Source organism: Rana temporaria, chromosome 5 (assembly GCF_905171775.1).
Source record: "Rana temporaria chromosome 5, aRanTem1.1, whole genome shotgun sequence".
NCBI classification, from domain to species: Eukaryota; Metazoa; Chordata; class Amphibia; order Anura; family Ranidae; genus Rana; species Rana temporaria.
The window spans coordinates 207004162-207017399 of record NC_053493.1 but is presented as its reverse complement, the minus strand read 5'-3'; the positions used below and the strand labels follow the sequence as shown (position 1 = coordinate 207017399).

The following is a 13238-nucleotide window of genomic DNA, read 5'->3' as shown; positions in this document are numbered from 1 at the left end:
AAAGTGCCCTTTTTTTTCGGCGGGAAGAACGCTAAAAACCGCAAAATGCCGATAATCGCTCAAAAACGCAGCTCACCAGCGTTTTTAGCATTTTTATCTATTGAGGGGAAAAAAAGCTAAAAACCGCTACACTGAAAAACGCTAATAAACGCTGTTGCAAAAACATTGAAAGGCTCCCTGCAAAGCTACTGGCATTTTTTATAGCTTTTTGTTAGCTTCCAGTGTGCATGGAGCCTTAGTGTTGGTGTTTGTTTCTGCTACCTAGTTAGAACTGATCCACTGTGGCACCCATAGTGGAACACGGGCTCCTATTGTGATAACTCACAATATACTTTCAAGTGGGCACTGAAGAACCATTAATTCTGTCAGGATCTGTGTTTGAGTTAAACTAAAAACCAAAGGATTTTTTTCTTCTCTTTTTTGTGCCTTTCAGATTGTGTCAGCAGCAGAGACGCTAGCGCTCCATCCGACTAGTAAGATAGCTAAAGAGAACTTGGATGTATTTTGTGAAGCTTGGGAGTCCCAGCTAAGTGACCTGTCCATTTTGGTGCGGGAGATTAATGATGTGTTTGAAGGGAAACGAGGTAAGAAAGCCGATCAAGATTATCTGTTAAGTACAGCCTATCTGAGTCTATCTTTTTATTTAGTGTGTGTGTGTGTGTGTGTGTGTATATGTATATATATATATATATATATATATATATATATATATATATATATATATATATATATATATATATATATTAGTGCTGTCAAACGATTAAAATTTTTAATCGCGATTAATCGCATTAATGTCATAGTTAACTCACGATTAATCGCTCTAATTTATGACGAATTTCCCCACAAATATCGCACAATTCTGCAAGTGATTATAATTTATTATCGCTGTTTTCTAGCTGATCTAAAACCATTTTTGACATAAAGGGACACTTTTGGACAATCTACAGTTTTTCAGGCAGAAAGAATAGTTTTTATTTTATAAAAGAACATGTAGGGCACTGGGCAGACCACTAGGGACAAGGGGGGTGTGTATTTTTTACATACAGTACTGTAATCTATAAGATTACAGTATACTGTATGCATTGTGTTTGTTTACTTTTTTAAATTTGGCGCCGTTCTCCGCTCCCGTGCGTCGTAACGTCGCAGGGAACGGAGCTCGGCGTCACACAGGCACTGTGAATCGAGCGAGGACCCGCCGAGCGAGGAGGACCCGCCAAGCGAGGAGGACCCGCCAAGCAAGGAGGAACCGCCAAGCAAGGAGGACCCGCTCGATCACACAGCGGGGTGGCATCGCTGGATCCAGGGACAAGGTGAGTAACTTGTCTGTGAATCCAGCGAAAAGGTAAGCCGCGCCGCGCCGCTGCACACTCTGCAAGTCCACCCCGAGGGCTCCTGCGTTAATCGCGCGACAAAAATATTGACGGCGTTAACATGGGTTTGCGTTAACGCCGTTAATATCGCGTTTAACGCACAGCCCTAATATATATATATATATATATATATATATATACACACACAGTCAGGTCCATAAATATTGGGACATCTAACAAGCAGGAACTGAAGACAGTTGCAGTAGAGGCCTGGCAGAGCATCACCAGGGATGAGACCCAGCGTCTGGTGATGTCTATGCGTTCCAGATTTCAGGCTGTAATTGACTGCAAAGGATTTGCAACCAAGTATTAAAAGTGAAAGTTTGATTTATGATGGTTAATCTGTCCCATTACTTTTGGTCCCTTTAAAAAGTGGGAGGCACAGATACAAACAGTTGTAATTCCTACACCGTTCCCCTGATTTGGATGTAAATCATTAAAGCTGAAAGTCTGCAGTTAAAACACATCTTGTTTGTTTCATTTCAAATCCATTGAATTATGGTGTATAGAGCCAAAAAGATTAGAATTGTGTCGATGTCCCAATATTTATGTGTGTGTGTGTGTGTATGTATATGTATGTGTGTGTGTGTGTGTATATATATATATATATATATATATATATATATATATATATATATATATATATATATATATTTTTAGAGTATGTTTGGCAAACATTAATACAAAGCTACTTGTAATACATGTTTGGATGTGAAAGGATACTTTTCGTTATGGTGAACTACATAATTTTTTAGTAAATGGCAGCTAATATTATGAGGACAAGTGCTAGGGCATTTGGCTACAGAGGTTATAACCTGTCCTGTGCATTTTTAGGTAACATTTGTTTTGTTTCTTGTAAATTAACTATTTTTTGCTCAAAATGTTTATGGAAGCCATCAGATCAACTCAAGCAAAAGATTCAAATATATAATTAGACAAAATTTTGAGCTGCTTTTTTTCCTTTAGCGTAAAATGTCGGAAGCTATTTCTTTAGTCTGCACAGATAGACCATGAAATTACTGTTTGGAGAACAAGCCTGTTAATACGCTTCCTTTTGAAAGAAAAAAACTGTTTTGCACTTTCTGGTTTCATTGAAAATGACTAACGTTTGCTATATTTATTTTCAACAGTGACCGCAACCAAAACTTAAAGTATAGTTTTAATTACTGTTGTAAGAGCTTGACATTTTTAGAGTAAATGGGCAGTCTATAGCTTATCAGTGTATGCTATGATTTTCTAAATTTTTTTAGTATGGATTTCTTTTTACAATCCCTACTCAAAAAATGCGAATTTATTTGAAATTTTTCCAATGTAGTTCCGGTCAATTAACATTTTAATAATAAGTGCTCTTTGCTTTGCTTCAGAATCTCAAAGCCGGCAGAGCACAAACGAACTTGATAAAAGCTGAAAGGAGAGCTTGGTCATGTGATCTGTGAAAATCACATGCTTGATTCTCCTCCAACCACAGGGCTCTCTGATGTTAAACAAAGATCCATTTTAATATGTGCTTTCACAAGTCCATCCAAGCTCATAGTGACCACTGTGAAATGACCCACAAATTACTTACTATTCACTATTACACTGTTACTCAAATGAAAGCCTTGACATGAGAGTAAGTCAGTATGGTACTTTTCACCTCAATTAAATATAGTATCAGTTACCTGCCATACCCCAGTCTAATCATAATCAAAATGTAAAAAATACACTTGCAAACAAATATTTCAGTAACAAATATGTATGTAAATACATCAAATGACAGCACTTATTGCAGTGTATAAAATAAAGTGCAAAAAAGAAATACAATACATTAAAGTGATTGTGAAGTCTCATTTTTTTTTTTTAGGTAAAAATAACAAACATGTCATACGTACCTGCTCTGTGCAGTGATTTTGCACAGAGCAGCCTGGATCTTCTTCTTGGGTCCCTCCCGCCTCTCCCTCCTGTTGTGTGCCCCACAGCAAGCAGCTTGCTATTGGGGAAACCTGAGCCGAGCCACAGCTCCCTGTGTCCAGGGCCCCGGCCCTGCCCCCTTTCTCTCCTCATTGGCTGACTGACTTTGGCAGGAGCCAATAGTCCCACGTTGCTCTCTCCACCAATGAGGGGAGTCCCTGCCAGCCGAGTGTGTCGTGCAACATTGCTGGATCTAGAGGGGGCTCAGGTAAATATTAGGGGGGGGCTGCTGCACACAGGTTTTTTATCTTCAAGCGTTTGTTAACCTAAAAAAATGGACCCTGTTCCATTTTAAAGCATGTTAATTCAGCACAGTGCTGTGTAACTCCTAAAAAAACCTGTCTGATCCTGCCTGGCTATACCTACCATCCCATGTAAGCTTACCACGGTGTATCGTGGATGCTGAGCACTGACACCTTGGTCAGCTTACGTGCCTCTGTCATCCGCAGCTCTTGTTCCTCTCTTCCCCCCTACCTGTCAGCTCCTGCATCAGGGACAGCCCCCCACTGCAGCTGAAATAACATTTCAAGTTTTATACAATACTTGTCTCCTAAAGATATGTCCCCCTTTGTGGGTGTGGTGTTTTTTTTTTTTTAAATAAGTTGTTTTTTACCTTATGTCATAACGCTGATCGGCGCTCACCTGACCCACTGGCTCTCTCCTCCTACCCTCCAGCCTGACGTCAGTGGGGGAAACTCGGGCCCCACCCACTTCATCTGTCAGATGGGGAAAGGAGAGCGCCGACGGGTCACGTGAGCAGCGCTCTGAGATTAGGTAAATGGCTTATTTTTTTCACACACACTGAGACATATATGCTTAGGAGACGAGGAGGATTGTATAAACTATGAAATGTGGGTTAACAAACACTTTAATGCAAAGAATGCATTAGGATAAAAGACCTTCTTGCTTTACAATCACTTTAAATATGTGTCCATAAAAATAACGGCCAATGATAAAAAAACAGATATAACTTGCATGAATTGCCATCACCAATATGACCTTCGACCAGTAGAAAATGAATTCAGAGTTATAGACCTCTAAGTGTATAGATAGGGTATGTAGGGAATATTAATATACTTAATACCGTAAAACATGTACCGAGTATCCACAAAATTCCTTTTAATCTTTCATCCCTCCAAATTTTTTCTTGCCTCCTCTTCCATGTATTTCTTGTGTTAATGCTATGACAGGCTGCAGCATATATGTCATAAGTGTTGTGCTGAACCTTCCATAATGATGGACCTCATAAAAATTGATTGTTTGCCCTTTTTAGTAAATGGTTCTGGGTTATTAACATTGCGTTTATTAAGAAATTAATTTGAGATCAAAGCTTGCATCTTGAGGCATTTGTTTGTTCATTATAATGAGGAGTAATGTCCAGTAATAATGCTACTTAACACCTTTGCTTTCAAATTCCCTGCCTGCTGCATTTCTGTTTAATTTTTCATGGATTTTGTGTTTTTTTTTTTCATTGTATGAAAATGCAGGGCACAGACAAGTGTAATTTATATAAATATACATGACTGCCAGTGCAGTCACTTCACATGAAGTATTTCAACCTAGTGATTACTTTTCATGTCGTGTAATGTTCTCTTACTTGACTGCAATTATTCTAGAGTGAGTAAATTATGCTTACATTTTTACGTTTCATTGCACAGGAATCTGTGTGTGAGCAAAATACAAATTAAGACAACATGTTCAATAAATACCGTATTAAAGAGAACATTTCTTCTCTTAAAGACACATTCAAACATATTTATATGCTGTTCTTATATTTTACATTTATTTTCTTCAGAAAACCATAGCAACATACAATAGATACAATGCTTTGCAACACTATTTCTACCTATAGGCATTTGCACATTTCTATAGTGTTACAGCCTGAATTGTAAATTGATTTTATTAATAAAATTATATGCACAATAAAGTAAATCTATGGTAGAGCATAACATTTTATAATATCAGCATTTTAAATGCTATATAGACAATAGTTATATTTAACAATCCACTGTAAGATTTCTCGGAAAATCACTGTTCATGTTATAAGTGCCCACCAAACAGCTTTTTTCCTTCCAGCTACAACCGACTAGAAGGGAAGCCCTATTTGGAGCAGTTCAAGACCTGCTAAAATGCGGGGTGGTTATTCCTGTCCCAGTTATTCCTGTCCCATTGATTTTGAAAAAACACTTGGCGTGGCTAAACGCTTAACGTTTACATACATTTACAAACATTTGGCGTTTAAACCATCCTGAACACGATTTATCTGCTGTCAAAAAAAAGTTTGTAAACTCAACTGCCTCTAAACGACTGAGTGTACATATACACATAACATAGAGGAGAGTTCAGGGGCTGCTGGAAAAAGCACCAACTGCTCCTAAGCGTGCATTTAGCAGCTGCAGTGTACATGAAGCCCTACTGTTGTGATGTAGTGGCACCCATCAATACTTATAGATCACTACAGATTTCCTCAATAAGTCAAATGTAACAAAAGAAATCTGTAAAGGTTTTTGTTTCTGCTCAACGTTTCAAAGCCATTAGGTTGAAATAAAATTATTGTGATTTTTCTAAGCAAGGTTTTTTTCAAATGTGTTATTTAAAGGAGAAGTATGGTCAAAGCTTAGTTCTGCACTCCTGTGACCCAGATTCAGCTGACAGTGGGCTAAAGTCCACTGTCGGCTGACGTCACAGAGCCGGTCCAGGCTCTGCAGGGATCCCGACAATTTCGGAATCCATCTAGAGCCTGAGCCAGCCGGTCCCGCCCCCTCCACAGTGTGGCGCTCAATTGAGAGCTGGAGTGGCAGAGCACAGAGTAGTGACTAACAGTCACTGCTCTGTGTTCAGAACACAGACACAGAATGGACACGGTGACGTTTGATCGCTCAGTTCTGTGTAGAGCCAGCTGGGGGAGGGGACAGCAGCATTGGATTGATGCTGCATCCATCCAGATGAATATGAATGTTTTTTTTCTGCACTTTTCTTCTAATGAAGAAAGAATGTTATGTATAAAAAATCTTTCCTAAATATAATCTGGCTTAATTGGTGATCTGGTTATTATTTCAACAGGTGAGAAACGTGCTTACCTTTCTCTTCCAAGACCTGGGGTAAGTTCACATTCTGTACAACACAGTTAAATGTTATAAATCTTTATTGGTTCACGTTTTCTTAAAGTGGCTTTTCTAAAAAAAAAAAAAAAAATTAAAGCTTAATATCTTGAACCACTTCAGGCTCAGCATGTTACTGTCTAGGCTGTTTTTCAGTTTTTAGTGCTGTGATAGTTTGACAAATACTCTGTCATACAAAATTGTACCAATATTAATCCTATATAATTTTCTATATCTATTTTGAAAACTTTCTTCTGTTGGTATTTAAAAAGTTTTTATTTCTTATTGTATGCTTGTAAATAAAAAGACCAAAATTTGGGGACAAAAACCTTCTCCTCCTTTTCTATAAACACATAAAAAATGTCAGGGCTGTACGAATGCCTCTTAAAAATTACCCTCTTTTTTGGAAGTGGACACCCTAAGGTGATATGATTAAACAATTTACCACAGGTTTTTTTTTTTTTTTAAATGACAAAACTTGTTAGTAATGAGATGGTTAAAAAAATTAAGGTGTGCGTAACCTTACGAAGTCGCCAGGTGCAAGTCTGTCATTAGTGTAAATCAGGGCTGTCTTAATGAGAGGGCACACCTGGGCGCTGCCCAGGGGCCCCAGCTGCATGGGGGGCCCCTGTTTTTTCCCACGCTGCACCGAAATTGGGGGACTCATGATGGCACTGAGAGTGATGGATACACAGGGAAGGCAGTCTGCCTCCTACCTACTTGATGTTTACCTGCACTGTCATCATTGTAGGGGCCCCAGAGCATTACTTTGCCCAGGGGCCCATGATGCTATTAAGACTGCCCTGGTGTAAATTACATGTAGGATGAAATTTGAAGACCTAACCAACTATGTATATTCCATTTAAAAAAAAACTTTAAACTCCCCACAAAAACAATCACCCACTTATTAGTGGTCAGTGACACTTCAAGCCCCCCCCCCCTTCCAAATACAGTCCCACAACAATGGTGGTCAGTGCCATTTTACCAGAGTGAAACTAAAAGGACATACCGATATGTCTACCTGCCCTAGTAGGGGCACTGTGTAGCTCTTTAGTTACAAAGGCTGGATTTGAGGTGGTTATAATGTACTGCAGTTGTTAAAGTGTCGGTAATAGAAGTTGTTGTTTTACAGGATTTTTATAGTGCCAACAGTTTGCGCAGCACTTTACAATGGCCCTCGTATTCAGTTCAATACAAGAGTAACCCTCTGCTGGGCCCTGCCCTGGGAGCTTACAATTTAATAGAGAGGGGCTAATTGAACAAAAGGTACCGTGATTATCGGCGTATAACACGCACCTTCATTTTAAGAGGGAAGTTTTAGGAAAAAAAATACATTTTAAATAAAGAACTTTGAAGCAACACAAGGGTAGCTCAAAACTTTTTTTAATTAATATTTAAGCACTTATAAGTTAACTAACTGCAGTGCAAATCGCATGCAATATCGCAGAGCGCACAAATGTGAACCGCACTGAGATATCGTTTTTTAAATTTATTTTTTTTACATTCTCTCATTGATCACAGGTTTCATATTCTCCCCCATTATTGGGAACTAACAATTTCCTTTTACATGATTTAGGTGGCATTTTAATTTATTGAAAATATGGGAGTTATTTAGGGCTTGGACAAGAGGGGTCAGACAGTGTGTATCTTTGCTCAAACCAACCCTCCCCCCCACTCTTTTTTTCACAGCCTGCCATTTGAAATACCTGTCTCGGACTCACGGCAGATTCCTATAATATTCCTGTCAGCATAACTCCCGCGAGCCGTACAGAGGGTTACCATGGTTACGCTCTGACGGTCGCGAGAATTAGAGCTACGAGTGAGAGTTAGACTGGCTTCCTCTGTGCACTGCAGTGGGGGATGGCTGACGGAGGTCTGCAAAGCAGAATCAAGTGACCCAGGACCCTCATCCCCCAGGCTGTTTCCGATGCTGTCCACTAGCCATGCAAACAATATAGAGTATGTACCCTGCTTTTTTTATACATATCAGCGCATAACACTCACCCGCGATTTTCCCCTGGTTTTAAGGGGGAAAAAGTGCATGTTATACGCTGATAAATACGGTAATAACTAATAAGGTATAAACTGATGGGAGAAATAGAAGATTTGGTTATTAGCTGAAGTCAAGATAGGCTTCCGTGAAGAGATGAGTTTTCAGGGATCACCTAAAAGTGGGACAGAGTAGGAGATAGCCAGACAGATTAGGGGGTTCCAGAGGGTGGGAGAGGCACTGAAGAAGTCTTGAGGAGGAGACATGGGAGCTGGAGATCTTGGGAGGATGTTTTGAATTTTATTTGTTGGGCAATGGGAAGTTTGTATTGTAATTCTTGTGAGCTTACCGGTCACTTGAATGATGCTGTCACTGGCCCCCGACTCGACATGTATATACAATTGTAGGTTGGACACTACTGGTTCATAATTGAGGACCACGCTTTTCAGACGTGCTGTGGCATGTTTTCAGCTAGCTTAGCTCCCACACCCGCTATACCCCAGTGCACCTGATACATTTTTACATTTGCAGGTTCTTCTAAACTTGTGGTTGCCTTAAAATGCTCTCTAGAAAAATCTCTGCACTCAGATTGCTGTCTTTGGGTGGCTTAGGTTGATTACAGGGGTCCAGTGAGCCACCTTTTGTATGCGTTCTTCTGGCCAGCTTTGTGGACAAGTCTTTGTCATAGCCCCTGGGGCAAGCCCCACCCCTGCTCTTCCCTCCAGCTTCTAATTGACAGTGGCCTACACTGTCCATGTTGTACTACACCTGTGAAGGGCACAGGGAGCACGCTCCACTACCCAAACATTTTTAGGGAAAGTTGAGGACCTGAAGCCAGTGAGCAGGGAGGGTCTGTTTAACTTTTGAGGAAATTGTTAACTTTTTAGGTAATCACCAAATGCATTACAAAAAGCAGGGGGTTTAATACTGCTTTACGCTAGGTTCACACTATATGGGGGTGTGGGACGGAGTGTATTTACAGGCCCACATGAAAAACGCACTGCTATTGGCAGACACACAGGGGTGCCATTAATTGTTAATGGCACCCCCATGCACAGAAAGCCTCTGTGCGTTTTCCCGTGCTGAGAACTACATGGCACTTTGCGGTTTCCCTGCAGCTACAATTTTGTAACGGGTACAGTGACCTTTTCCCTACATTTTACATGGGTACAGCAGACCATTCAAATTGATGGGCTGCTGTGCTGGCACAAACGCAGTCACACGGAAACCCCAATAGTGTAAACCTAGTCATATTGGTAACAAAGTAATACATAAGGTAGATGTATATACAGTAACACCTATTCCCCTTATTCCTTGGGTTGGTGTCGCATGGTGAAAAAGTCAGCAAATGTCTAGCCAATGCTTTTTCTCTTTCGCAGTACATTTGCAGCTATCGGCATCTTTGCCTATAAAATGGTCTGTAACAAATGAAGTGAACAACATGATGAAAAATGTTTAAGTGGTCACCTTTTAAAAATGTTGCCCAATTCTTGGTTTGTTGTTCAGAAGCAAAAAGCATTCATATTTTACACTTGAAAAGCCAAAGACAGTTTTTGTTACTTTGGGTATATTATCGTCCAAGTGCTTTCAAGTTTAATAGATTTTAGCCAGCAAGTCGCTTTAGGGGGGAAATTTCACTTTTTTCCACTTAGTCTTGCAGGAAGTATATAAAGCAGTTCAGGATATAAAATGTTGTGAAGATCCTGTTCAAATTGCATGACATGTCTCAAAATTATTCCTTTCATGTATGCTTACTCCTCAGAGCAATGTTTTCTGTAATGAGAAGTGCTTCAGACCATACATTGGTTTCAAGCGCTATCAAGCCTTTAATCATTTTAATTTGGATTAAAGTAATTTACATTGAACGCAAGAATCTTCCTCATTTTGCTAACAGCATCACATTTGCCTGTCCTGTGACATGTTGAAAAATGCATGTTTCACAACAGGATATGTTGATTTCAAGTGTTAAGCCAGCCATCTGGAAACACGTGCATTTGTCAGTTCTGATTACAGCACGAGCTACAAAGCATGTCATTTTTCGCCAAAGGGAAATCTGATCACCAGATGCAGAAAACGTTTAGCCTTACAATAATGTAATCCTACTACCTACAAGAAGTATGTGCGATTTCAAACTGTTATCTTTGGAGCCAACGCAACATAGAATGATACTTCTTTATAGTTTTTCAGTGTTTCAGGAGAAAACATTTTTTTTCATTAAACAATTTTTAATTGGTTTCTAAAGCTTTTTTGGGAGCTTTGGATAGAGAAGGAAATTATTAAAACCCCTTTTCACTCTGTCCAGTAAGACATAATGGGACATCTCCACAAAGTAAGGGAAATTTTCTTCAGACGGTGTCTTGACAAGTGTCCTCATTGGAATAGTTTACCTCTACTACTGTTCCAGGGACACCTCAGACTTTTGGATTTTCCCTTTTTAGCAGTCAGCTGAGAGTGGTTATTAGAACAATTGGAGATGTTTCCCCAGCAGGGACTGTCCTGGAAATTTTTAAAGCTTCTCCTATAAGCAAATAATTTCTTTGCGCTTAAAAGCACAAATACAGCTCTTGTATAATGCCGGGGAAAGCGCACTTCGTTATCTCCAAGTAACACAGATGCTGGTATCACCTTGAGCTTAGCAGAATCCTGTCTAGGATGATCAACTTTGTTTATATTGTCAACACGAATAACAGAGAGGTGGTGGCTTCAGAATCTGCCAATCAGACATTTGTATTCTTTCAAAAGAACCAATCACACACATGTATATATTCAAATAGAATTCCAGTAGTGACGTGTGCTGAGCCAGGCGGCAGGCTTTCTGTAAGACACAAAGGGGGCTATTTGCTAAAGAAAAACATTTTTGCACTACAAGTGCAGTCGCTGTAGATCCGAGGGTGACATGCAAGGAAAATAAAAAACAGCATTTTAGCATCCACATGATTGGATGATAAAATCGGCAGTGCTTCCCCTCATTTCAAATCTACAGTGAATGCACTTGCAGTGCAAAGTGGATTTGCCTTTAGTAAATGACCCCCAAAGTGTCTCCCAATTTGAACACTACTTACATGGCTCTGAACATGACTATGTGCACATTCCCACCGCTACCAATGATGCCAGCCGTACTCTATCATGGCTCAGTGAGCCATAATTTTTGTATGGTTATGCTATGGTTCCCATATACGCAGATCTGTTTGCTTGGAGTCATTAATGTAGTCGCCATGAAGTGGCCAGTCCCTTTCTGAGGCATGAACGGACATCCCTAAAAGAGCAAACGGATCTGCCGTGTCCCCGGGAAGGTTTACGCAGCCAATGGTCTTCCACCAACTTATGCATGTGCGGACATGCTCACTTGAGCGCATTACAGCAAAACTGACACTGGGGGACATCTGACAACATACATTAATAAAACATTTCACAACAGGACACAGACGGCAATAAAGACGATAAAAATGTAGTGTTACTAAAACCACAACAGTAAAATCAGTGTGTATATGCAGTAAAGCATACTTGTTATACTCACTGTGGAACCTAAGCAGTTAATCCTTTTCATTGTATATAAAGGCTGTTTAAGCCTCACTGATCCTCCTCCTCCTCCTCCTCCTCCTCTTCCACTGTCTCCAAAAAACAACCTAATATTTACAGAGCCAGGGGACAGGCTGCACATGCTCAGTTTGGTGTGTATTGCTAGTGATCAGCACGGGGCTAATCAGCACTGTCCAGACAGAGGATCAGGTGAGTATGAAAACTCCTACAAGCTTTACTAGGAACTGATCAAAATCACAAGGCTGTTATATACTGCTGATGAGAAAAAGTATTTATCCGTTTATTTACTAAAATGATTGCATTTCCATGTTCTGTGTACTGTGACAGACCAGATATAGTGAATGCAGGTTCTGGGTTTAGTAACACTTTAACTGGGTTTCTGTTCTGTCCCTACACTGTTTAAAGCTCAACCCCCAAAAAAATGAAACCAAGGTTTCAGCTTTAGATTCCCTTTAATATATTTCTCTCTCCATCAGATTGTTATAGTAAATGCACAATTATGGTCCAAAGTTATAGGGCACAAAATAGATCAGACTTTTGGTTACTAATTAAAGTAGCTAGTAGCAGCCAAGTGATTAACACCAAGTAGTAATGGTTTACTGTAATCATTCAGCAAATTCTGTCACAGGGAATGCTTTGTTTATATATATATATATATATATATATATATATATATATATATATATATATATATATATATATATATATATATATATATATATATATATATATATATATATATATATATATATAGTTGTGTTCAAAATTATTCAACCCCCCAAAGGGTTTTAGGGAATTTAGTGTACATTTGTAATTGTATTCAGAATGAAATCCTACAAGGACTTCTTAAAGAACCATATGCAACTAAATGACATCAATTGGTTTTGTAATACAGTAGTAAATGTTTATTTTGTGAATTCTTCATTTACACAATTATTCAACCCCTTAAAGACTACCACTCTGAAGAACAGAGGTTCATTGAAGTGTTTTCAATCAGGTATTGAAAACACCTGTGGATGTCAGGGAGCAGCAATAAAGCCTAATAAGCACCAATCAGGCAGCTTTAAAATGACTGTGATACTCAGCTCCTTCTAGACATTTACTGGTGTGGTTACAAACATGGTGAAGTCAAGAGAATGGTCCGGGAAGACAAGAGAAGAGGTGATTACTCTTCACAGGAAGGGCAATGGCTATAAGAAGATTGCAAAGATGTTAAACATACCAAGAGACACCATAGGAAGCATCATTCGCAAATTCAAGCCAAAGGGCACTGTTGAAACGCTACCT

General features: G+C 39.4%; 1 protein-coding gene across 2 annotated transcripts in view; it reads left to right on the top strand.

Moving 5' to 3' along the window:
• The window catches only part of CTNNAL1 (catenin alpha like 1), a 270763-nt gene that overhangs the window by 216319 nt on the left and 41206 nt on the right, over nt 1-13238 (top strand). For both annotated transcript variants that reach the window (XM_040353516.1, XM_040353515.1), the window contains 2 exons: nt 434-584; nt 6384-6421. In XM_040353516.1, the coding sequence (XP_040209450.1) occupies nt 434-584; nt 6384-6421 (189 nt within the window). The remainder of the gene's footprint in view (nt 1-433; nt 585-6383; nt 6422-13238) is intronic.